Raw genomic sequence first — 26,758 nt, 5'->3', positions numbered from 1 at the left:
CCCCACTCCCACATCCAACTTGTTAATTCTGAAAGGCCCCAAACCCCTCTAAATCATTCTCTTCACACAGGCGCAGTACACAAGTTACTTACTCGTCCTCCTCCCGAGGTCTCTTTAGGGGTTTGGAGTCCTCCTTGGGAGATGCATAATAGCCATCCTCATCAGGTTCATCTTTAATACGCAGCGGACTAAGGAAAAAGGCAGAGGATTGTTTGTTTAAATACAGAACACTGAGTCAAATAGTTTTTTGAAAACAGAACCGATTCAATGTAAGAAGTGAACTGTAAAGAGATACTGACAGCTGGTTTTGGAGTGCAGAGTTCTGTATTTCTCCTAGCACATGCACCAGTGTAGGGAGCTACACCCCTTACAGTGTCTGAGACTACGCAATTTCCCTCACAGTTGCTGACACTATCCAAAAGGCCTAAAGCAATGCAAGGAATGCAGCAATGTTTTACGTGTTAAGGTCGGGCTTCTAGGTTACTCTGAGGCTTGTATTTTAAGTAAACAGAGTGCAGCTTCCAAAAATTTACAGATGTATTGCTTAAAAACCATTGAAGTCTATGCATTTATGCTGCGAAACAGGGACATCACCAAGTAAGAGAAGTCCAGAGTCTTTGTTAAAAATAGTATCTCAAATGAAAACAGTTTGATTTTAAAAACAGCATTTGTAAATGGAACCTTGCAGCATTACGTTCATTTGTGAGAACTAGATATGAAACATGATCAACAAAAAGTTACATTAATTAGTCTATTTTCAATATCTAAGCTGCAAGAACGCAACATGTGCATGCTTCCTCCCCACTCTCAGGCAGCATAAATATTAAATTAGGCATAACATTTTCAGTCTTAATGTGCCATGATGCTAGCAGCAGAAGTAATTTTAAAAGAGATTGTCCTTTTAATTAACTTGTTTTAAATTTCAGTCTTTGCTTTTGTAAAAAGCATTTAACTTATCTTTACAAAACAAATAAGCTACAAAAAGAATCAGAAATCGTTGCAATTCTGATCAGGTAAGCAACTCGAAGAGCGACATCTTGAGCATTCCTATTCACGCTCCCTCAAATGATTTCTGTATCAAATTAGCTCAGTTTCCAAGTCAACACTCAGATTTTGTTATCGGGTGGAATGGGAAAAAAGAAAATCAACCAGCAGTCTGCACTGTACATCACTCTCGGAAAGAGACATTCTGGAATCTTAATTTAGCTGGCAATTGTGTTGATGAGGCAGAACAGGACAGTTTGCTCTTTCACAGCTGTATAGCTTCTGTGGTGCTGGCAGATGTAACTCAGAAGGCAGAGAACAGATATGTGCTGTTACAAGGAGCCATTTTTATGGCATTACTTATAACCAAGACTTAAGGTTCCAGACATTGAAGAGTATCACCATAGGGAAAAAAAAGCATTCATTTACCTGTACAATTTATTCTCCCTGGAGGTAGAGCTCTGTGACTTTTTATTATCATCGCTATTATTAAAATGTTGTCTGCTTTATATAAGGAATCTTAATGCAGAAACATCTCCAAGCACTTGGCAACAATAGGAAATGAAGTTTGAGACAGACAATGCAAAATTGGAATAAACTGGGTACCACATTGTTCCCGAGAATACACATCTAGCTCGCCAAGATATAGCCCAGGCCATAACGCTTCCAACCATCCTCCAAATCTTATTTTGGGTAGTTTAGATTTTTTGGAAGGTGACATACCTCTAGTGAGCTTGAAAATGGAACATTTCAGTGGGAGAAATATAAATTACTTCCCTATTAGCCTGTTTTGGGTCACCAACAGTGAGAGTCTGGGAAAAGTCTTGAACTGGCATGAGGAGGTAATGATGCCCTGGTTTCACAGAGTGCTACAGCTGGAACCTGGGATGAGCCAATTTCGTTAGTATGAGAGGGCCAACTGTTCCCAGCTAAGGGCTTGTTTACACTTGAAATGGGACAGTGGCACCGCTGCAGCTGGGCTTCTGAGTGCTTCAGTGTAGACACTACTATGCCGATGGGAGGGGTTCTCCCATCAGTGTAGGTAATTCACCTCCCTGAGAAGTGGCAGCTAGATGCTAATGAAAGAATTCTCCCATCCACCCAGTGCTATCTACACCAGGGATTAAGTCAGCTTAACTACAGTGCTCAGGAGTGTGGATTTTTCACACCCCTGAGCAAAACAGCTGGGTCGACCTAACTTTTTAGTGTAGACCAGGCCTAACACACATACATTCGGTGAAACCATGATGGTGCTCAATTGTCTTACTAGAATCATAGCATTAGAAGGGACCACGAGGGTCAACTAGTCTAACCCCCTGCCAAGAGGCAGGATTTGTTGTATCTAAAACAGAGGTGGGCAAACTATGGCCTGTGGGACCGTCCTGCCTGGCCCCCCAGCTCCTGGACCGGGAGGCTAGCCCCCAGCCCCTCCCCTGCTGTCCTCCCTCCCCCGCAGCCTCAGCTTGCTTGCTCCACCGCTGGCGCAATGCTCTGGCCAGCGGGGCTGTGAGCTCCTGGGGCAGTGCAGCTGCAGAGCCCAGCCTGACCTGGTCTCTGTGCTGCGTGGTGGCGTCAGTGGCAGCGTGGCCCGGCTCCAGCCAGGTGGAATGACTGTAGTGCTGCCAGCCACCAGTGCTCCAGGCAGCCCGGTAAGGGGGCAGGGACCAGGGGGGTTGGATAGAGGGCAGGGGAGTTCGGGGTGGTGGTCAGGGGGTGGGGGGGTGGATAGGGTTCAGAAAGGAGGGGAGGGGGGTTGGATGGGGTGGCAGGGGTCCTGGGGCAGTCAGGATAGGGAGCGGGGGTCTGTGGATGGGGTCCCAGAGGGGCCGTCAGGGAATGGGGGTGTTGGATGGAGCAGGAGTGTGTGTGTGTGTGTGGCAGATAGGAGGTGGGGGCTGGGCCACAACCCCCTCCCCTAACCGGCCCTCCATACAATTTACGAAACTCGATGTGGCCCTCAGGCTAAAAAGTTTGCCTGCCCCTGGGCTAAACCATCCAAGATAAATGGCTATCCAGTCTCCTTTTGAAAACCTCAAGTGAGGGAGCTTCCATAACCTCAGTAGGCAGCATGTTTCATCAGGAGTTAACAAAAAGGTACCATGTACTGTATTAGGTAATTATGGCAATTGCCACTGGCTTATGATAATTACGCTTTACATTTCCAAGATAGTAGTTCCGAAAGGTGCTTGGAGAAGGGCATTTCTCTTTCCTCTACCAAGTCAGGAAAAAGTGTTAAAATGTAGAGTCTGCATGTTCAAATACTGCTACTTGAGAACTGAAAGGCTCCTGTATCAAGAACGGACATTCAAAGTAAGCATATGATTCTAATCAGGTAGAGCACAGGTAGGCTCCTTCTCATGACCCTCCCTGCCACCATTCCACCTCAGATCAAGGTGAGACTGGGATGAATTCTCAGTAGTGCATAAAATTAAAGACAGGCAAAAAAAAGGGGTGGGGGTGGTCGAGGTTTCCAGCCCTAGATATAAACTGCTTCCAAGGCAGCAGATCTATTTCAATACACAGCAGATGGTCAGGCACCCCCAACTGAAAAACACAAAGTCACAGGACCCAGATTCATGATCTGAGAGCTGTATTTAAAGGAGTAAACAAGGAAATCTTTATTGTTTGTCAGATGTTAAGAAATAAATGGCACTTCTATTAAAAAGTCACAAGTAAATGAACTACAAGTAAATCTAGTGGCGATTGGTACAATTCAATATTCATGAAGTCTAGATTGTTCTTTAAGGATTAGGAAGTCAATAGATAGAGTAGAATAAGTGACAAATTTTCTGATTTTTTTTTTTAAATGTTAACAAGTGGCCTATTTGCTATTTCTTTACAAACTAGGGTTTGAAATCCTAGCCCCTTGGTCTTGCTTTCAGATAAGCAAGTACCTGGGGGTGTAGCATTATCAATGCCAACTTCAGAAGACAAAATGCATAATGAGTCAAATGCTTGCCACAACATCAACTTTACAGTGGGGTAAGGACTTCTAGTCCCCACTTAACACCATTTCCAGGAGTCTGCTCTGCCCTGGGCAGAACCTAGTTTCCAGATTCTTGAAAGCATTCAAGAATCCACGGTAGGGAACAATCCTGCATGCATAGAATAGACCAGATGTCCTGACAAGTCTTTTCCCACCACTGACTTCTGGGAAGTCAGCCAATTATTCAAAAGTGCATCCATTTGCTTGAGATGGGAGTTCTTTATATGGAGGAAAGAGGTCACTGAAATATCAGAGCACCTGCCTCCACAAACTGGCTGAGAGGGACCACAACAATTTGAGGATTGGGAAACAAAGCAAAAATCATGACAAACTGCTACATCAGATTTCAGACCCCAGACTCAGCTTCTTACCTGGAGAAACCATTTTCCTTTTCCTTCTTTATTTTTATATCACCAGAAGATTTGCTCTGAAAGAGAAAAGGAGACAGAGAATGTGAAGCAGGAAACAAGTGCTAGTACTACGTGTAACTTAGCCCTTTTAGCAGTGACTGAGCACACCCAGGATGCCTACATGTGATCAGCTACATTCTGGCTTTCCATTAGTATCAGTTGGCAAAGATCAAGTGTAGTTATCAGTGCAATATCTGCTACATCTTATACTGGGAAACTGCAGCCTGCTGTTGCATGGGATGAACTTAATCTAAATTGACCTTTGACTATTATGACTATCTAAACCCGACCCTGAGTTCAGAGTGGAATTACAATAGGAAAGACATAGAGCAAGATCCTTAGTGGTGTAATTAGGCACAGCTCCATTGTGCCCATTTACACCAGTTGAGGATATGGCCCCTATAGTCTGTAGCTTATAAGATATTGAGCTTTAAGTCTCGAACTTAATTTGGGGTTGGTTTCCACTATTAGATAACTAAAAACTAGAAGCAGTTCTTGTGTCTTCACGTAGTGTAACAGTTAAAGCAGAACTGCTCCTTGCCACCCACATTCAAGAACTACGCACCTTTTCTTCCTTTCGTTTCTCCTTGTCTCTATCTTTGTGTTTGTCTTTGTGTTTCTCTGAGCTGCCATCTTTGTGTTTGGTTTTCTCTTTCTCTTTGTGTTTCTTCTCCGAGGAATCTTTGTGCTCACTGCAAGACAGAAGACTCAGTTCAATGAGGGGCTGGCCGTTAAGAGGCTTGACCAAGGGGAGCAACTTGTTAACCGAACTCTTAAGGCATGAAACTTACAATCACCTGAAATAAAGTTAAACTAACAGGAAGATACAACAAAACAGTCAGATTCATGGCATTTACTTTCTTCAGAAGGTGAAGAAGGAACATGGGGTAAAACCACAGCGGCTAAGTATTCCAAATCAGGTTAACAGCATCAGGATGAGGTTGCCAGTGAAAAATCACAACATGATGTATTTACCACGGTCGAACACTTTAGCTTGGCTCTTCACTGTTCTTGTTTCCAATTAAATCCTGAAAGGTCACAAGTGAAGTGATATTGATAGTCACATTCCACTCCTCTGTGGACATTTGTTTAGATAGTAAGTAATAAACACAAATTTTGACATTTTCATCCAAGGAACTAAATTCACTTTATAAACATTTGGTAAGTGATTATTCCCCTATCAACAGAGGAGAAACCGAGGCAGAGAAAAGTTAGTGACATGCCCAGGGTTACACTAAATCAATGGAATAAAACTCAGCAGTCCTTAATTCCTAGTTGCTTGCTCTAACGAAGCCTCACTGAACCTCTGTCAAAATCACTATGCAGCTCAGCACAACTGGCTCTCTGCTCAGGAAAAGCTCAAGTCAGAATAACAATGACAAGTCACGACAGGAGTGCAGAGATGTTACCGTGCCTAGTTTTAGCAAATGCTATTAGTTCACTGACACTCAGATTCAAGTGCTGCAGATTACAACATTGCCAATCAAGTGTTAAAAAATAATAAATGAGTCTGCAAAATCATGATAAAAAAAAAATCAAGGTTCTTTTTATTTCCCCTTTTGGTTTCTGAGCCTTTTAGGATACACTCTAATCACATTCTCAAGTTTTCCACTGCAACTATAAGGGGTAGATTCTCAGGTAGTTACTTGATCCCAAGAGCTGGAGTCTTATGAAACACACCAAACATCTCAAGACTCATGTTAAAAAAGTCACAAGAGTTGGCAATGCAGAATTAGCAGCACTGTTCTTGAAGCCAAGCAGCAACTCTACTAGCTGAACATGCCTTAGATAGGCTTGTTTACAAAACTGCATGAAGTCCCATTAAAACAGAAGGAAGAGACCATGGCTCCCTGCAAGACATACCGGGGGGGGGGGGGGGGGAAAAATTGGGTTCCCGTTCGTGCTGGGGATGGTGAAACACCAAGCATCTTGCCTGTCCTGACACAGTTTGCAGACCCAGTTCCATCAGGACTACAACTCCCATAACGTACTCTCTCTTTTATCACTGTTATTCTTCATTGTTTTAACTTAGAAAGATCCCTGGCCTTAAGGAAACATTTTCCATCACTCCTTGGGATTAAGCTGTGTATCATACATAAGCTACTTCACTTTCAAGGTCCTCCACAGCCTATCCCCACACTATTTATCTCTTGTTCAGTATCAAAAAGTCAGCTCCCACCCGGGATCAGCTTAAGAGACCAGCCTTCACTGCCCACCTGTTAACATTTTCAAACAAGCATCTTTGTACTTTTCTTCCATGCTGCCCTTCACATAGGGAGGAGCGCTCCATAAACATCCACAAAGCCATTCATTGTTTTCCTTCAAATCCCTCCTTAAAAACTTTCCTTTGCTTGCAAAAATCTTGATAAAGGTTGTGCTGAGACCACAGCCTACCCTACTGGCTAATATGATCTCATTGCCTGCTGGTACTCCCCCATCAATCAATCCATAGCCATCTGTCATCTCTTCATGGACATGTCAACTGTAAGCTTGTTTGGGGCGGGGCTGGCTTTTTGTTCTGTGTTCATACAGCACCTAAACTGTGGGGGTCCTGGGCCATAATTGGGGCCCCTGAGCGCTACAATACAAATAATAAACTAATAGCACCAAACTTTATGCAAATGTATGCAGCTTCCTTATTTCAGTCATTTAACAGTCGAGTGCAAGTAAAGACACTCTGAATGGTGATACACTGAAAAAAAAAATCACGTCTAGGATGCAAGATGGGAGGGAGCTTTTGAGAGACACAAGTTCTCCAATTCTCCTTTTGTTTCTACCTGAACAAACAGGGACATGCAGAAATTGGGCTGCTGGTCTAAACACTAGAGAAAGAAATGAGTGTGTTCTTCAGCACCCAGAAAGGTTGTGTATGATAAAGAGATGGGCATCTAAAGTTACAATACACCAATGTGTTCACACCTGTAGGACTGCAGAGAAAAACCTGACTTCAACCTCATCCTGTACACAAACAACTCCTGTGGACTCCTCCAGAGTTGCACTTGATAAAGGTCTAGCCAGAGGACCACGCTCAAAGTGCCATATTGTAATATGCATCTCTCTCTCTCCAAATCCAAGCAGTTAAGGAGGAAGATCCCAGTTCTGATGGCACTCACTTTACGCCAAGCAACACCTAAATGGATTTTGAATCTACTGCACACAGTACAATGCAGAGCACTGGGAAATTGCCACTGCATTAGGACAGCCTCTGCTAATTGCTGGTTCAAAACAGTAAGAATAAAAAGCTTATACTACATTAGCAGGAGGTGGTCCTCTCACCAATTCAATACAAGCGCCTCACTATGAAGTCTCCAGATAGAAGTCAGATTCCATTTAACTCTCTGGTGACAGGATTAGACTAGTAGAACAGCGTACAAGAGTGCCTAAACACTGAAAGAGATTAAGTATTTCTAGAGTGCCACAGACAGATATGCCATACCACAGATTGCCTGTTAGCACAGATTTAAAGACCACATACTGCAGACTACACTGTATATGCTATGTGATCATGACAGCAGTACACACAGAACCCTGAACTGAATTTGAAAAGTCAAGTGGATGCCTGCTACCGCTACACTTGTGTTGTTACTTAGGATATATTTCCCAGCTTCAGTATCCTAGAGGGAAAATGAAAAAGACGACAAGCTGATGATTCTCACATTGTTCGTGAGCTTAAACTTCATAATTATAAAAGTGCAAGAGAGGGATGATTAAGGAACAGCCCAGGTAGAACAGCAGAACACTATTGCAACGGGTGCCTTGTGGGTTTAGAGGACAGATGCATGTGGAGATGCCAGTCGGGTGAGAAAGGTAATAAAGCTATTTACCTTCCATAGTAGGGCTTAAACCTAGACTTGTGTCTGCAAGTCTACACTGTTCTATTTTCTGACCAGCAGATTCTTGTCACCCCACATTCTTCTGTGGCAGGGTAGGCAAGCTCTGGCACGTGTGCCAAAGGCGGCACGCAAGCTGATTTTCAGTAGCACTCACACTGCCCGGATCCTGGCCACCGGTCCGGGAGGCTCTGCATTTTAATTTAATTGTAAATGAAGCTCCTTAAATGTTTTAAAAACCTTATTTACTTTACATACAACAATAGTTTAGTTATATATTATAGACTTATAGAAAGAGATCTTCTAAAAATGTTAAAATGTATGACTGGCACGCAAAACCTTAAATTAGAGTGAATAAATGAAGACTCGGCACAGCACTTCTGAACAGTTGCCAACCCCTGTTCTATGGGTTTGTTTTTAAAATCCCACCTGCAATTGCATGGCTTACTAAATTCATCAAATACTACAACAGCTTTTACAGCAGTTTGCATCTATGAATCTCAATGCAATTTAAACAACAATGAATTCAGTTCCGTGATATAGGGAAATAGCGTTGTCCCTATTTCACAAGTGACAAAGGATCGGAAATTAAATGTCAATATTTTCAAGAGTATCACGCTGCTTCTGGATACCAAACTCAAGACTCCATACCTGTAGGCCTCATTTTCAGAAGTGCTGGTCACTCATGGCTTCCACTTCCGTTGTGCCCAAGGTCTGGCGTTGAGCAACCAAAAATTGAGGTCTCTCAAAATAAATCAGCTGCAACTCTTGAAAATGTGGATTTGAGTGACTTGCTCATTGCCAAATACAATATCACTCGTGCAGCCAGAAACAGGTGTCTCAGCTTCTGACCTTCAGGCCTGGGTCTTTACCATAAGACTACCCCCTTCCTCCCTTTGCTTTTTGGCAAGGCAACTTACTTCTTGCTTCCAACACCTTTAATAGTTGCCTCTCATTGCTCTTCAGAGTGTGAGGCAGCATGGGGAGGAAAGGCTCAAAGATCCTAAGCGCCCTGGGTGTTAGCCTGCAAAGCCTATTTCTAAGTAACAGTGATATAGGTGGTGAATTCTGAGATTCTCCCCACCACCATCTTCCCTCCCGTTATAAGGCTAACAGAAGCTTCCCTAAAAAAAACAAAATTCCATCTGCTACTTGCTCTGAGGCAAGAAGGAAAATGTATTTCTTTCTCCCATTCATAAACAGATTGCTTGCCACACCTACACATTCTCCGGGCACCAAAAGACAGTTCTGATTTTACAGACAGACAAGTGTGTCTGAAATCTGACACACTAAATAACAAAAGCAGGCTCATGCCATCCTGCCTACCTGGAAGAGCCTGATTTACGTCAGTGCCAACGAGCGATGCGCGTTGCTTGGGAACACGCTGGGGTTGTAGACTTCAGCCAGTAATCCTGGCAACAGTAACAAGAGGCACATAGTTTTCCCAAATGTACCCATTTCAGCCAGCAAACAGAACGTGTTTTTAATCAGGCTAGGACAGCAGTTCCCCAACTATGGGTCGGGATCCCATTGTAATGGGGTCGCTAGGGCCAGCATGAAACTTGCTGGGACACAGGGCTGAAGCTGACACACAAGCGCCACCCCAACCTGGAGAGGCGGGGCTTGGGCTCTGGCCCCTCTCCCCCTACCCAGGGTCATGATTATACTACATTATACCCAGGGTCATGTAGTAATTTTGTTGTCAGAACAAGGTCACGGTGCAATGAAATTTGAGAACCCCTGGACTAGGATATCTAGGGAAGCCTCCAGGGGAAACACTTCACAGTTTGGCAACTATAACAGAAGAGGGCAACATGGTATCTCTTCCAAGGCACCATCCTTAACCTTCAGAATAGGTCTCAGCCTTCCATAGGGGCAAGGATGTCTAAAGGTATGATATGGGTAGATGTGTCACATTTTGAAGATCAGAGAATCCTTTTCTGGCCATTTCAGACTTTACACACTACTTGTTTCCCTCTTTAGAGAAAGACGTGATGTGATGCAGCCATAGGATGATGACATATATCCCATAGTCCTTCCTCTGTATCCTTGCTTTTGTTACCTCAGTTGCATCCTTCCCTGCAGAGCTAGCCAGATTAAAACCCCAAAGTCAGAAACCTACTAAAGAGGATCAATACAAAGTATAAGGCCGTATATGACTACCGCTAACCCCCACCTTCCTGTTCAGGAATACATTGTACGGTCTAAGCATATTTATATACCCACATATGCACCCACACTACAAGGTTGTAATTATTTCAGTAAAAAAGGTCGCCCTCCCTAAACAGACATAGTTATACCAGTACAACATTTGTGCTTAACCAGCATTTATCTGATCTAAGGAATAGGCCTGTTAAAACAATAGTATCTTGCTGCAACAACACTTGGAATGCAGCAGGAATCTGTCAGGTATCTTGGAGGAAATAAGAGAAATTAATTTAACACCTCATAATAGGCACACATCAGCCAGTGCCCCACAGCGTACCACCAACTCTGTTTCCTGTCTCTCCTTTTAGAAGGGTTGTATAACACAATATCTCAGAGGGTTTGGGGGAGACAGGGGAAGAATGATGGAAATGTTAAGTGCAACAAAAGAAATCTGTCTCCTTGAAAACTCTAGCAGTATTCCCTCGATGAGCTGCCTAGAGGAAAATGTGATGGAGAGCATTTTTTTTTTTTTTAAATTGGAGGAGGGAGTGGAGAATGTACATCTGGCAGCAGCTGCTTATACTGTGATCAGATGGAAAGCCAGAAGTGGAAAGTGTTTCCAAAGGATGGCAGACGGCTTTGAGTACTTTAACACGGCATTCTCCAGGTGCCATTTATGTACAATAACAATCCCCTTCTAATGCCTTTTCTATCCCAGCTTCAGATCACAAGCAGGGAAAGATGTCTTTATCTAAAGCATCTCTATTTCCCCTCTAATTTTCCCAGCTGTAATTAGCTTGTACTACCATAGCTGTGTATTTTCTACTATTAAGCATCAGAACTAGTTGCAAACAGCACTTCGGTGTGACAACTGATATCTGTTAGAATCCAACTGAAGCCTAAGTAATAGGTAGCTCTTAATTTATAGAAATCTTAAACCAACGGGGAGAGTACAGAAGTTATACTGCCTGACTTACTGCAATGCTGTTAGAAAGCTGTGATTACAGTCAGACCAATAAATACTAGTAAAGGCCAAGTTTTCAGCTGGCCTGCAGTTTTGTATTCCCATTGTTAGAGGTGCACCACACAGAACAGAACTTGGTGTAAACCTGTGTGGGCCCAAATTGTACAGCTGAGCTACCAATTCATGAGAAACCGATTCCATGCCTGCTGAACTTAATGGGAGTCTTTTCATCAACTTCCACAGACAATGGATCAGGTCCTTAGCGAACACGGTATTTGGGGAATAAAACAGAAGGCCAGAGCTGTAATCATCAGTTAGAGACAGATGAAAATGAAACCTCATGTGTGTGTAAGCTCTTTGGGACTGGGACCAGGCATAGCATGCATATTCTAGGCACTACTGGAAAGCAATAATTTTACTATTAGAAGTCAGTTTTTCTACCAGATAGCAGCCCAAGGTCGATTGTGGAGACAGGGAGGGATCCAACCCTTTTCGGTCCCCCCTGCAGGAAGCACAAGGAAATTTTCAAATGGCCCTTTTCTCTACATGTACAGATGACCAACCAGATTTCCTCCATCTTCTCCTTCCCTTTGCCATTTAGATAAATGGTTTGGGGGACAACACATGAAATATGGTAAAGAAAAAGGGAGAAAACCCAGAATTTTCCATGATCTGAATTTACCTGTGTATGAGACAAGTAGCTCCTCTCCCTATCCCAATTCTTGTTTTTGGCAAAACAAAAATCAAGAAATCACCATTGAGAATTGGGTCTATAAGCCCTACTACACCCTCAACATTTGTTCAAACGCAGAAGATAGCAAGAGACATTTTGTAACCAGAATGAACATGCAAGCTGGAGGAGGATTTTTCTGAAGCTCAGACACTTGTCACGCTGACAATATGGATCAGTGCTGCCAATGTGGGGGTGGGGAGTCTCTTCACTCCATACACCACAGTACCAATTTTCTGCTGATTTGAAATTTATTGACAGCCTGCATTCCATGCACAAAAACCCAAGACACACGGAAGAAAGAATCTCTTGTTATTTCAAGATTAAAAACAACCACCGATCTCTGTTAAAGTCTCTGATTCAAAAACGTCCATTATTTTACCAAGTCTTTTTGTTTGATGCATTGAAACCAGGTATTTTAGAGATCATTTATCACAGATTAAATATAGGCTTCTTTGCCTGGAAAGGCAAAATGCAGTAAATTAATGTGTTCATTATTCCTTCATCTGGTGTTTATTTACAAAAAGACTTCTGAGTACTACTCAATACATTGATGTAGATCTATTCTTTGACATGGAATTTGCTTAAGTAGGCTTTGCTGTATTTATTTATTTTTAAACAGGGTGAAGAAATAAATTAAAAAAACCTGAAATGTACAAGAGTGCTATTTTTCCCCAGTTTACTACATCTGTATTTGAGTGGTTAGGATATAAAGCTGTCATCTAGTGAGTGGGAGAGGATGAAACCAGAAAGTGAAATTAAAGACTTCTGCATACGAGGCCAGCACTCTTCTACCACATGAGATCATGATTATCTATTTTAGGTATTTTTAAAGCACTTATCACTTGGCAGCTCAGAACCATGATCCGACCTCCCTCTCACACAAAGACAAGACATAGAAATTATTTTTATGCAGGGGAATGTTTTTTCCCCTCGACAGAAGTTTATAAAACAACCTTGTTTAAGAGAGATGATAGAGCTGTCAAATTATTAGACATACAGACATGGAGAGTACAGGTCTGCTTCCTCTACAACAGGGAATTGTTCCTAATTGCAACTTCAATTATAAAATTCTCCCTTTTGGATTAGGGAGATTAGTTTGCGCCCCTCTCCCCACCATCAACTCCCTTACAAAAAAGGAACATATATTAATGTGTTATGCATGACACATTATGGAGGTGCCAAAAGCAACTCCATAGTTAAGGCTGACTTAACTTTTGCACTTAAAGAAAATATTCCACTTCTTATGTATGAAAAATACATAATACATACATCCTCCACAAGATTACAGCACTTCGCTGAGTACAGAATGGATTTTCTGAGAATTTGCAAGCAATTCTGTTAGTCTGAGTTAAATTTCTTAAAGGACCCATTTTTAATTTTAGCACCAGGTGTCAGACCTTTTCTGAGCCCTAATGATCTTAATAGAGCAACAAGCTATTCAAACTCCCCACATACTTAAAAACTCACCGAAAACTCATGCATTAGCTAAATCTATTTTTTAAAAAGTACTAATAGCTTTTTTTTTTTGCAGTTATTCTTCATAGGTAAAGTTTCTCCTTCAGCACAAGCAGACAAATACGTACTACTTCAGAGTTCTTTGTGGAATTCTATCTCCCATGGTTCTCAATGGGACTGAAGTCATGGGCTTCCCTTTGCCAAAATGGACACTGCCTCCATTCACCTGCTCTTTTCCACATCCTGATAACAGAAGGGTTACCATCTTCCCTAATGTTAGAAAAATGGTAAGTGGTGGCCATTTTGCAAGACAGCATTTCTTCATGAGTTTCTGGAAATAAGTCCCCCCCGTTTTAGTCTCTGAACAGACTATTGATCCTAAAAATAATATTTTCAAAACCTACTTGTTGCACCAGATATATTCAAAACAGTAATAAGAGGGACAATGAAAGATACTTAAAATGAGTCCCAGCCAACAGGGGCAGCTCTATGTTTTTTACCACCCCAGGCACGGCAGTCAGGCGGCTTGATCACGCGGATTCGGCGGCGTTTCTGTGAGAGATCTGCCAGTCCCGCGGATTCGGCGTACCCGCTGCCGAATTGCCGCCAAAGCCACGGGACCGGCGGACCTCCCACAGGCATGCCGCTGAAGGCTGCCTGACTGCTGCCCTCACAGCGACCGACAGGCCACCCCCCACGGCTTGCCGCCCCAGGCACGCGCTTGCTGTGCTGGTGACTGGAGCCGCCCCTGCCAGCCAGTCCACATCCAGTCACCAAATCAAACAAAGAAATCACCACGAGTGTCAATATTGTTTAAATAACCACAGTTTGACGTAAATTATGACAATACCAATACCAACAAATTTTTGTTTCCAGGCAAAAGTTGCAACTTCTTCAGGAGTTTTTATATGTTCTGCTCTCACTGCTCTGACCCTATTGTCATCGTCCTTGAATCCCCTTCCCTAGCCAACTTTCATCCCTTCAGATTCAAACTCCTCATCCTCACCCAAGAAGCTCTACATCTTTGCACTGGTTTCTCCCTACTCAATCTCCCCACAATCTTCTGACCTTTCTGCTGTGTCTCCTCCTCCCACAGTTAGATTCATGTCTTCTGTTATGTCTCCATTGGAAGTCTCCTCACTTCTCACCTTTCAAATCTCTTAAGAACACACTAATATTTCCATGAAACTTCCCCCAAAAGTTTTCCTCACCACTGATCTCTCTGTACCCCTTCTTCTAAAACTGCTGCCCCATATTTTGAGCACACTTTATAGGGCAGGGATTGTTATTTAATCCAGGGTTTTATATAGGCACAGTATATATTTATGGAATTGTATTGGTGAATACTAATAAAAAAATTGGGAAAGAAAAGTTTGCATAATAAAGTCAGTTGTTTCCACGAGTCAGTCATGTCTGCTTTAAAAATAATTGTATTTGATAGAGCGAGCAGCTGCTATGCCGCATATGACTGAGTGTGGACAGGGGTAGAGTGTGGTGTTTTTTTTACTGCTACTCGACAAAAAGTCCTGAAGTGTTCTTAATGTGCGTGTAATGTTATTATCCCAGGAGTATCAGCCTGCAATCACGACTGACTGATTCAACAGGCCAAATATATTCACCCTCAGGGACACATTTTGAAAGGGCTGAAAATGCACATAAGCACATGCACCTGCAACTTGTGTGCACAAACTGGACGAGAAGTGAACTGCAAAAGGGAAGTTAGGTGCCTCACAGACCACTTGTGCATAGGAGGGGCAGGTCAACAATATTAGGTAACCATTCATCAAAACTAGCAAGAATTTGTTGTACACTCTCAGATATGCTGGTCTTTTCAAAATCACAGGCCGCAAGTACAGCATGTGTACCTGTTAAAGAACTCTTGATTTTTTTTTTTTGGACACATTTTGATTGAAGTCCCACTGACTTCAATGGTAGCACGTGTGGAGTAAGGTACTAAACAGTGTAAGTAAAGCTATCCATCTGACCCAATGGGAGCTTAATTTTTTTCTACCTCACAAAAGGGCCAACCCTCAAGAAGCAATCTCTGCTGTAATCATTGTCACTATCTCAATTATAACCTATCCATTCCACTCCCTCAACTTCAAGCTGCCCAAATGTGATTTTTAAAACAATATAAACAAATAAATAGTTATGAGCCGTTTGAGAATTAGAATTGGTGAAAGATTTTTCCACTTTAAAAGAAAAATGTTTACCACTCCCCCCCACCCCCATCCAAGAGAAGGAAGCTCAAAACATAAAAAAGTGAGCTTTCAAACTTCAGATATGGAAAACACATTAGGAGGTATTTGAAGGGCATGTGCTTCGTTAAATTTGCAAAAAAGATGGTTTTACATTTCGGTGAAAAACATTTGGAAATGTAGAGCCAAGAACGCACAAAAAGAAATTGTGTTAAGCAGTAAGTTGAGAAGTTACAGACTGATGCAGTGCCAACATGTGAGCAACAAGCAGAACATGAAATAGTAAGGTATTTACTATAAAAAAGTAAATAAACTATAGAACACTGATGTGCAATTTAATAATAAAAAGAATCACAGGAATATCAAGTAGTAAGTTAGCAATATGAACTTGGCCAAAATGCACAAAAATACCTACCATTTCTGAAATTTTAAGATGCATAATGTAATGTTTTTGTTAATAATGAAAATACACAGTACCACAAAAAACCAAAAGTATCAATAGTACTGAACTAAAGTTTGCACATTTTGGCAGTTAGTAGTCATTTCCTCAACTGATTTTTAATTACACCAATCTACATTAAAACACAGACCTCCATTTTTAAGATTACGTGAATTAACCTGTACATGTAAACACGCATGCACTTATCTGTGAGCATTCTTTTAAACACTTAAAAATAGCAATACTGTGCACATTAATCACCACATTAACTCTTCACATGAAGCCTTGACTGTGGGTGAGCAAAGGTTTTGGCAACAGTGACCTGTCAATTGATTTTCCTCACCTATTGCTGTGCTTAGACTTTTCCCGGTCTTTTTCCTTGTCTTTCTTGTGCTCTTTGTGCCGGTGTTCTCGATCTTTGTGTTTATCTTTGTGTTTGTGAGAATCTGTAAGCAGAAGAGGAAAGGAATTAAGAAATGAAATTGGGAGTAGTGAACTGTGTGTCAAGTCATCAGCTCCCTCATGCAGCTTTGTATTTATTTTGCTGTTGAAGTATCCTTCACAATACAGGAACAAAATCTCAGCATTGAAAGGTCCTACTATACTAATTTGACACATCATTGTGTTGGGACAAATTAACTCAAGACAGCAGCAGTTGCACATACACCCCTACCCCATATAACGTGACCCGATATAACACAAATGCGGATGTAACATGGTAAAGCAGCGCTCCAGGAGTGTGTGTGTGTGTGAGAGAGTGTGTGTGTGTGTGGGGGGGGGGGGTGTGTGTGTGGAGGGGCAGGGCTGTGCACTCCCGTGGATCAAAGCAAGTTCGATATAACGCGGTTTCACCTATAATGCGGTAAGATTTTTTGGCTCCCGAGGACAGCGCTATATCAGGGTAGAGGTGTATAGCAGAACCTATGTTCAAACAATTTTGAGATGCTTTACAAACATTAAATCATAATTAAGTCTGGCCTCCTGGATGTAACAGTTAGGCCCCATGCCTCCAGCAGTATTTAATACTAGAGAAGCGGCCTTTAAGGAATTGCAGTATACTACTCTTATCCACATGGTGAGTGGGTTGACTGGCACAGAACAAGGCAAAAGCAGCCCACAATGGAAGGCTGTGAACCTTCTCTCTCAGTCTTCTGCAGCAGAAAACAGCTCTCCTTTTAGAGCCCAAACACCACAAAAATATGCAACTGCCTTCAAGAATAGATTAGACAAGTAAGATGCCTCTGACAGCTCTTCATGATATGCATGTAGTAGATCCCAGGTGGAAGCCCAGCTATGTAGATCAGGACTAGTCCAAACAACAGGAGGCTGAAGTTCAGACAAATACAATGGTTTAATCATTTTATTTTCAAAAGTGCTGTCTCCCAATCCCGCCAGTGCTTGTGGTACTGTACACTACTATCAGAACAAAGTCCTTTAAAAATACCAAAACAAATCACAGGAAAAATAGGAGTAAAACAGGTTGTTGTTTTTGTTAACAAGTTCACCTCCAATAGGAGATCCCATTGTCTCAAAGAGGAGATTTTAAAAGTAGCCAAGGTTTAAAGGACAATTTTGTTGACTTGAAGTGGAGAGCCACCTAATTTTTGTCGGTTTCTTCAGTGGTTGCTTCACAGGTTGCACTGCATTATATATTGCTTATAGTAAACACATATGCAATGCAGCCACAAGAAATCCCTCCCTCCCCCTCATTCTAGGTGCACTCTTCTTAATGCCACTAACATGTTAAGTAACTCTCTTCAGGACATTTATCAATCAACTAGAATGCTGTGCTGACTTTGATTCAGAATAGATGGAATAAACCAGGCCAAAATACCAAACCTACAACAACATGTTTAGCAACTCCATTTGATTTCTGATGATAGCAGCATTTCCATAGTGCCTTGTGTCCCAGGATCTCAGAACTCTTCACAAATGTATTAATCCTAACAACTCCCTTGTAAAGCAGCCATTATACCCAATTTAAAGATGGGGGACACTGAAGCACAACAATCTAGTGACTTTTTCATAATCAGATAGGAAATCTGTTGCATGCAATCTTGGCCTGGTCTACACTACACAGTTAGGCAGTTTACGCAATCTAATTATCCCCCTAATTATTCCTGTGTCTACACTACAGCCTTGCTCCCGGCAATGTAAGTGCCCTACTACCCCAATATAACTCCACCTCCATGAGAGGTGTAGGGCTTATGTCAGTGTAGTTAGGGCAACGCAGTATCTGTGTAGATACTGCCTTATTTATACAGGCTGTTAACTGGAGCCCTGAAATTGACAAGAAAGCAGGGCAGCTACAGTTCAGCTGCAACCTGCTTCTATGGAGAGCTGGAGCCTGAAATTGAAAAGGCTGCCTGGCTGGTGGAGTGAAGGGGGGTGGAGAAACCCCAGGCAGCTTCCACCCACCCCTCCCCAGCTCCTGGAGGGGTAGGTGAGGGAGGGGCCAGCCCATCAGGAGCCTGTGGGGCAGCCAGGAGCTGAGAGACCAGGCTCTCAGCTCCCCCCAGCTGCCCCTTAGGTCGGTGGAAGCGCTCCTGCTGAGGACGTGCACTACCGCCTCAAGGAGGGTAGCGTGGACATGAGCTACCACAGCAATTACTGCGGTGGCTGTAAGTCAACCAAATATAGGTCAATTTAAGTTTCTGGTGTAGACATACTCCTAGTCTTGTGCTTTAGACACAAAATCTTTTTTTTTTCCCCTCATCCAAAACTGGCTCAAATATCCTCAAAACATTCATTTAGTTTTAGCACAAAAATACTAACAAAATAATACACCAATACAAGTTCAACTTAATCCACTGTTCCATGTACTTCAAGTACTGTTCTGAGACCCTGTAATAAAGAGGCATAAAGTAATGTATAACATTCCAACCTCCCCATTTGGCTTCTGCCTCTTTCCTTGCTTCTGTTAATTCAAAGTCCCTTTCTAACACTCCTCAACCTAAGGTCTTATCGAATACATAAAACTGCATCAACAACAAGCTTACAGCTCAAGCAAGGATGACCTAATCTATGACATTCTGGGTCACAGAGTGACAGGACATTTCTGGATTTTAGTGCTGCAGCTTTAACCGGGTAGGAGTTTTTAGCCACACAAGCAATAAAGTATTCCGAAGTCACAGCATGCTGAAGCCTTACCGCAATCTTTCAGCAAATTCTAGGCAGGTACATTTACAGTCTCGGAACTGCCAAGCAGGGATTTCTTGTTGTAAAAACAAAACAAAAAACAACACACACCACACATTTCCATGGCAGTACATGCCAAACTTGTAATTTTTCAATTCAGTCACTAACTGGAAGCCCAAGCAGTTTGGAAACTGCTGGGGGTTTGTTCCACAGGACCTCTCTCAGGGATTCTTCAAGCAATGACTGATGTAAACCACCACCCATTTACATTTGACAAATGGGCTAAATCACTAGAAAAAAAAATCACAACACTGCTATACATAAAATTGTGTGAACTCACCTATTTTATACTGCATTTGATTTTCAAAGAGGGACACACGGATGTGGTGTCAATTTTTTTCTATCAATTGGCAGCCATTTCCTTCAATTCCAAAGTTGGAAAATATTTGTGTGTGGCTGTGCTATTGAAACTATTCTCTTTTTGCCCAGAGAGCAGCAAGATTATTTTTTTGAGTAGGGAGGAAGGAACTCTTCTCCATCTTCGCACCAGGACTCCCTTCCAACCAAGTGCATTTGCTTTCCATTTAAAACTGACATTTATTATTGGCACGCTCCTGCTGGAATTATTGGCAGGGCCACAACCAGTAAACACACCTGAGTCAAGCTTAGACAGGAACTCTCTCTGTGTACTTTAGAATTAACTCTGTGACCTATCATGGGAAGCAAACACCACAAAGCACATGTACTGGAGAAGATGGCATTTTGTTATAAAGTTTTATTGAAAAAAAGATAACACCATCCATTTCTTCCACCTCAGTGGGCAGGAAATCATCAAAGAAATGCTCTTCAAAAAGAAAGAAGTAGCTATAATCCTAGCTCCCAAGCTCTTTCCTAGAGAGCTAGTTTGCAGATGGGTGTGAAGAGAGGACTGGCTGATTTTCAGGCACAACAGCAGCGGGTACAACAGTGGAGTCTCTGGACAGTGGGACTAATTCTGCCTCTGAACCCTCACATCCCTCCCACCACTTCCTGATACTAAGAGATTGGGGGAGGGTGCTTTAATGGGAAGTCGAATATTGCCATGTGACAGAGACCAGTTGGCAGATGGAAATGAGTGGTGAGCAGGCGGCTGTCTGTTTTGTAGGGACAAAGGGAAAAAAGGGGTGAGAGAACTTTAGGCAAACTCACCCAGAGATGGAGAGGTACCTTCCTACAGAAGTGGAGCAGGGCGAGGATGGAGTACACTCACATTGGAGGTACAGGATGAAGAGGACGGGCACACAGAGTAGTCTTGACTCTTAGTGAATACTATCTTGAGTTTCAGAATTGATGTATCTGCGCCTAGATACAATGATGAATGATCTATACAAGCAATTACATTAGGATGAAGACTGCCCCCCAAAATAATCTTTCTTCAGAAAGAATATTTCACTGAAGTATGAATTCCATCAAAAGACAAAAGAAAACCAAGTCTCTCAAACTCACTCATGTTAATTAAAAAAAAAAAATAGAGAGCAGGATACTGTATTACTCAGAAGTAGCAGGATAAGGAAGCCTTTTGTTTATAGGTCCTCAATGCAGCTGCAGGTCACCCACATCTAGGAGCCATTACTAATGGTTATTTGTTGGCTTGCCTGAAATGAGTCCAGTCATCTCATTCCAGTTCAGGTACCCATATCACAGAAACCAGTGTAGGCAGAGAGGACATGGAAACTGCATTCCACTGGTTCCTAGATGTGATTTCCCACCCACCCTAATTGGGGAAGGTTGAAGGAAGTGTATACAACTGCTGCATGTGCTATCACCTCTTCTGTGGACAGACTGGTTTTAGACTCCAGTCCCTTTAATTCTGGCACCTACCAGCAGAGGAAAAAGATATTTTCCAAAATAGCTTGTATAAAAACTGCCCAAATGGACAGTCTTGATAAATCCATCTTCCCTTCAGAACCCTTGGAGTAAAGCATTCTCCTTGATTCACAATAGTGTTTGGGGTGGGGTTTTTCCCCTCCCCCCTCATTTATTCATTGGCAGGGAAGGGTAAAGAAGGCTGGTACACTATGATACAGCATTATTCTAAGAATGACTTGAAGCAAGTTGATTCTGGTTCAATTGCTAAAAGGATCCTTGGAGGTTAGACTGAAAACTTTCACCACATACATGTTATAGCTCAAGTCATTGTGGCAGCGTAGCCCTTTGAAACAGTCATTGCATCGCTGGCAAAAAAAAGACAAACTACTTTACCTTAATAGGCATCAGATTAAGAGGGTTTACTGTAGCAGAAAGTTGGACATGTAATCTGTATATCAGAAAGAAAACCTAGACCATAACATTTAGCAGTTATTCAAGATCTTTAAAGTGAACAAAGTGACTTGGTTACGGAGGGAGATTATCTACCAGTCTAACTGTAATCCCATTTATAAACTTTGCTCTAGGGAGGTTTTGGTTGGTTTTTAAAATGTTAGGAAGTGTATGTTACAAAGAAGAGATTCAGACAGCTTCCTACAAGTACAAAAGCAAGGAGCAGCAGAGCCCCAAAGCATCTGTGAAGACCAGATGTATAAAGAGGAAGTGAGATGGGTAGCAGAGGGAGGGGGACTGGGATCAAGAACTCCAAATTGTTAGAATCTTTCTGCAACCTCAAACGAGTCACCTAAACTTTACATACTTCAGTGTAACCAACTTTAAAATGGCAATAATGCTTCTGTACTTGCAGGCATTTTGAGAACTTTAGTTATTTATAAGACACCGAGTTCTTCAGGTAAAAATACCATAGAAACACCAAGTATGATCATGAAGTTAAAGTAATTATGAGACTGCACCATGTTTCAATTATGTGGGATTGGCATGAAGAGAAGAGATGCACTTGGTGAGGAGAGTGGTTGCTGTTCTAGATGGGAAGGAGATGGTTTAAAAAGTGACGACAGAATCACATCCAGGTATCACTGACCATACAGCCCGAAAGAGAGGCAGGAGTAAGGGCAGAAAAGAGAGTAAATCAGAAGAAAACAGCAGCACCAGAAGGAGGTGGAAGATGCAGGTGTTTTCCAGATCTCTGCATGTGATTGGAGGGTATATCAATTCCAGTTTTGCCAACTGGCACTTCTAAAGATGAAATATGGATTTGTGAATAAACTGGACTGGAATGAGCTTCCTGTGAGACCTTGGATAAGTCGCTTAGGGCTCGTTTACATTACGCGTGAGATCGACGGGCAGCGATTGAACCAGTGGGAGTCGATTTATCCTAGTCTAGACGCAATAAATCGACTGCTGAGCACTTTCCCATCAACTCCGGTACTCCACCGGAGCGAGAGGTGCAGGTGAAGTCGATGCGGGGGGGGGGGAGGGAAAGAGAGAAGAGGCGCCAGCCGTTGACTTACCACAGTGAAGACACTGCAGGAAGTAGATCTAAGTACATCGATGTCAGCTACATTATTCACATAGCTGAAGTTGTGTAACTTAGATCGATCTCCTCCTCCTCCCCCCAGTGTAGACCAGGCCTTAGTGTCCCAGTGCCTCAATTTCCCCAACTGTGGAATAGGCATAACAATTCCTACTTCAGAGAGGTGCCGCCGTAAGGCTTAGCTCATTAAATGTTTGTAAAATGTTTGAGATCTCCAGATGAAAGATACCAAGAAGTACTTAAAAATTAAAATTCATGAAACAGCCACTATATGCCCATTTTAAGACAGATTCTGATTCACCTTAAATTATCTAGGACTGGATAGCAGGTGGGGAACAATGCCAATTTTTGCTCCATTAGAAATACTGGGAAAGATGGAAACAATGTTTGCTCAATAAGAAGAAACTAGATTGAAGAAGAAAGTGGATTTTTATTTTCCAGCACTACTATGTCCCAAGGAAGAAAAGAGTTTTAGAGTTGTTGAAGCAAATTTTCTAGACTCCTACTTGCTCAGTTAGAAGCAACATACTTCAAAGGCTCTTTCTTTTCAAGAGCAGCCTGAAGTGTGACCCTTAACCAATTGAGTTCGAAAGTATCCCTACAATGAACACTACTTCAGATTACCACTAGCCCACAGCTTATAAAAAAAAAAAAAATCACATCCATACACAGGGATCAGGGAGGAACTGGCTGGCCTCAATTAAATGGGCAGGCGTTCACTATTTTTAAAGCCTATTAGATTCTTTTGTGGTCTAATTAAAATAATAGTAATATAACACGGATCTATTCGGACCCATTTTATTTTTGGTCATCTCCAGTTCAGACTGGATAGTTTAAGGGGGTCTGTTATATTCCAAGTGATGGTTGAGGTAGACACCTCAGTCCTCCCTTCCTTAAACTGGATCAGAAAACGGAAGATTTTCACTTCACTGTGCAATAATTAAAAGTCAAAATAAATGCTGGAATTAACTGTAAGGAGAACACAGAAAACCCCACACAGGAGCTAACAAGCCTCAGAATCAGAATACTAATGACTGGTGTTTCTTTTGAAACTCAAATCATCCATTTTCTAGACCCACTAGCACAGAAAGAGTACAAGAAGAAACCAGTGATAAAAATTTCAGGATAAACAAGATAGATTATCCTGCCAATCAAAATAGGAACTTCCTAAATTAATGAGCAGCATGACAGTGCTCCCGAAGTGTTTTTATTTTTCTTAAGTGGAGAAGACAAGGAAATCTAGCATCTCCAGTCTAAATCCCGCAACTATCCTCCAGGCTGGAGACACACAGAGTCCAAGAATCCTCTGCCCCTAGATTTCCTGTTCATTAGGCAGACCCAGCAGGTGACAGACAGTACTGACATGTAGGAAAGATGGTCATGAACTACAAGACATGGAGCTGAGTCTTGCTCTCCCCGAAGGCAGATTTTATCAGTGAATGTAATGGGAGCCGGATGAGACCTATGGTCTTGTATCCTCCTAACAGCTAAAAGTCTAACATGGCCCTGTAGTTAGAGTTCCAGCATCCCCAGGATTCTGCCCTGGTCAGGTACAATGAGATAAAGGGAGATACCAGATACTTTTGTGGCACAGGATTTTGATACAATACTGTCTTTTCAATAAGGGAAAGAATCCATAGGAGCCGCACTCTGTTATTCGTAGATTTTAAACCCCCTATATTTCCCATTGCTGTGCTTTACCAGTTGTCCCGTCTCCTCCCCCTCCCCCAGTGAAGACTATGAGGGTATGAATTGTAGAGTTTTACCAAAGAGTTGAGCTCTAACTGCCCTGTGTGGATGCTGCTGGTGCGAACTAAAAGTTACCTAGTTTGCATTAACATAATCCTCTTTCAAACAGAACTACTTTAATGTGAACTAGGTAACTTGGGCCTTGGCTACACTTGCAAATTTGCAGCGCTGCAGCAGGGTGTGAAAACACACCCTCTCCAGCGCTGCAAATTGCGGCGCTGCAAAGTGCCAGTGTGGTCAAAGTCCCAGCGCTGTACGTTATTCCCCACAGGGAGGTGGAGTACGGACAGCGCTGGGAGAGCTCTCTCCCTGCGCTGGCGCTTTGACTTTGAAGCACTACACTTAGTGCTTCAAAGCGCCGCGGCAGCGCTTTGAAGTGCAAGTGTAGCCAAAGCCTTAGTTTGTGCCAGCAGCAGCCACACAGGCCAGGTACAGTGCAACTCTCGGGAGAGCTCTACAATTCATACCCCCAGTCTGTACTATGGAGCAGCACAGACACAGCCTAAGTAGTATGTTATAAAGAAAGAGATGAGATGTGTTATGTTATTTATACACAAAGCCCTTCATTTTCAGTTTTTACTGATTTCTACCAAAAAAATTCCCAGTTTTATAAAAGCTAATTTGGATTTTACCAAATTTTCACCCAAATTTTAGATCACGCCAGTACATGAAAATGCCAATTACCTTAAGAAAATCCAATATGCTAAGTGCAAAGCCAACACTGTCTGTTAAAGTAAGGCAATGTAGTAGATGATAAAAACACACACAAACTTATGTGTCACTGATGGAGCCTAAAAAAGAAGCTGGAACTTCTAAGACCTGGCTGTCTGCTCCAGAAGATGGCAGCTCAGTAACCTGGACAGCACAAGTAACCAAATAGCCATCTCTCCTTCTGGAGCAGGCCTAGATGTGGAAGAGGCAGCGTGAGGAGATGGTGCCCTGGCCCCCTCCAGGCCTACTCCAAAAGGAGAGAAGGCGCCTCAGTAATCTGGGATGCCCAGGTTACCAAGCCACTATCTTTCCTTCCACAGAGGGAAGCAGGGTCAAAACTACTCTTACTTTTTTCTATTTGTTGCTTTTTTGTCTGTCCTCCCATCCCCCAATATTAACAGAAAACTGTGAAGTCAATTTTTTTCCACCAATTTTCACCCGTTTTTTAATTTTTGTAATAATCACCAATATATTTGCAGGAAATAGTAAATAACGTGAACACAAAAAATGAAGGGTCTTGTTTATACAGCACCTTAAAGTGTGAAGGAGAATTTACCAAGCAGTATTAACATCCCTTGCATTCGATAGAACTCTCATCTGAGGGCAGCTGTTCATCAGTAGCATGGCCATAAAGAGGAGAATTGAAGCATTTGATAAGTGTTCAACAGAACTGTTAAAGCAAAGTTATTCTGTACATTCAACTCAGTCTGCAAACAAAGTCTGGTTACCTAAAAATGTATTCACATCTTGTATACAAGTCATGTTCTACAATTTAATACTGACTGGCTTAACGGGCCAGAAATCAAGAAACAGCAGTGATCACTAACATCCATCCTTTGTGTGACTGAAGTCTCCAGGATACCAAAGGCTGAAGTCAGCCTGAACTCAGATTACATTATTGTTGGCATTTTAATAACCTGAACAATCCTATAGCAGGTAGGTATTTCAGCAAGAGGCAGTGGGAAAGCAGCCAGTCCATAGAGAGAAAGGATGGCTTAGTGGTTAGGTCGCCAGCCCAAGACTCAGGAGAACTGGGTTCAAGTTCCTGCTCTGCCACAGACTTCCTGTATGATCTTGGGTAAGTCACTTAGTCTCTCTGTGCTTCAGATCTCCACCGGTAAAATTATATTAAAAATACCTCCCTACTGTACAGGGATATTGTGAAGAGAGATGCATTAAAGACTGTGAGGTATTCAAATACTACAGGAATGAGTTCCTATAAGGTTTGGATTCCCTCAAGGAGCCTAAGAAATTTACATTAGGAAACATTTAGGGCTGTCAATTAATCGTAGTTAACTGACGCGATTAACTCAAAAAAATTAATTGCAATTAATCACACTGTTAAACAATAGAATACCAATTGAAATTTATGAAATATTTTTAGATGTTTTCTACATTTTCAAAGACATTTATTTCAATTAAAACACAGAATACAAAGTGTACAGTGCGCACTTCATAGTTTTTTGTTGGTTTTTTTTTTTTTACAAATATTTGCACGGAAAAAAAGGAAATTGTATTTTTCAATTCACCTAATACACGTACTGTACTACAATCTCTATCATGAAGTTGAACTTACAAATGTAGAATTATGTACAAAAATAACTGCACTCAAA

The 26,758-nt window shown here is 42.1% G+C and overlaps 1 protein-coding gene across 2 annotated transcripts in view; it reads right to left on the bottom strand.

The window, feature by feature from the left end:
• The window catches only part of TOP1 (DNA topoisomerase I), a 79,558-nt gene that overhangs the window by 29,156 nt on the left and 23,644 nt on the right, over positions 1 to 26,758 (bottom strand). Inside the window, exons 1-5 of one of the 2 annotated variants that reach the window (XM_039498572.1) lie at positions 19,626 to 19,700; positions 16,491 to 16,593; positions 4,946 to 5,072; positions 4,342 to 4,397; positions 93 to 188 (exon numbers count right to left, since the gene is read on the bottom strand). In XM_039498572.1, the coding sequence (XP_039354506.1) occupies positions 93 to 188; positions 4,342 to 4,397; positions 4,946 to 5,072; positions 16,491 to 16,593; positions 19,626 to 19,641 (398 nt within the window). In that variant the 5' untranslated portion in view covers positions 19,642 to 19,700. Of the gene's footprint in view, positions 1 to 92; positions 189 to 4,341; positions 4,398 to 4,945; positions 5,073 to 16,490; positions 16,594 to 19,625; positions 19,701 to 26,758 lie in introns of those variants that run through there. The other variant, XM_039498570.1, reaches the window with a different exon arrangement.

The sequence above is a fragment of the Mauremys reevesii genome, linkage group 13, assembly GCF_016161935.1.
Source record: "Mauremys reevesii isolate NIE-2019 linkage group 13, ASM1616193v1, whole genome shotgun sequence".
Classification (NCBI taxonomy): domain Eukaryota; kingdom Metazoa; phylum Chordata; order Testudines; family Geoemydidae; genus Mauremys; species Mauremys reevesii.
Note: the sequence above shows the minus strand (reverse complement) of the source record. Positions and strands in the feature narration are given on the sequence as shown.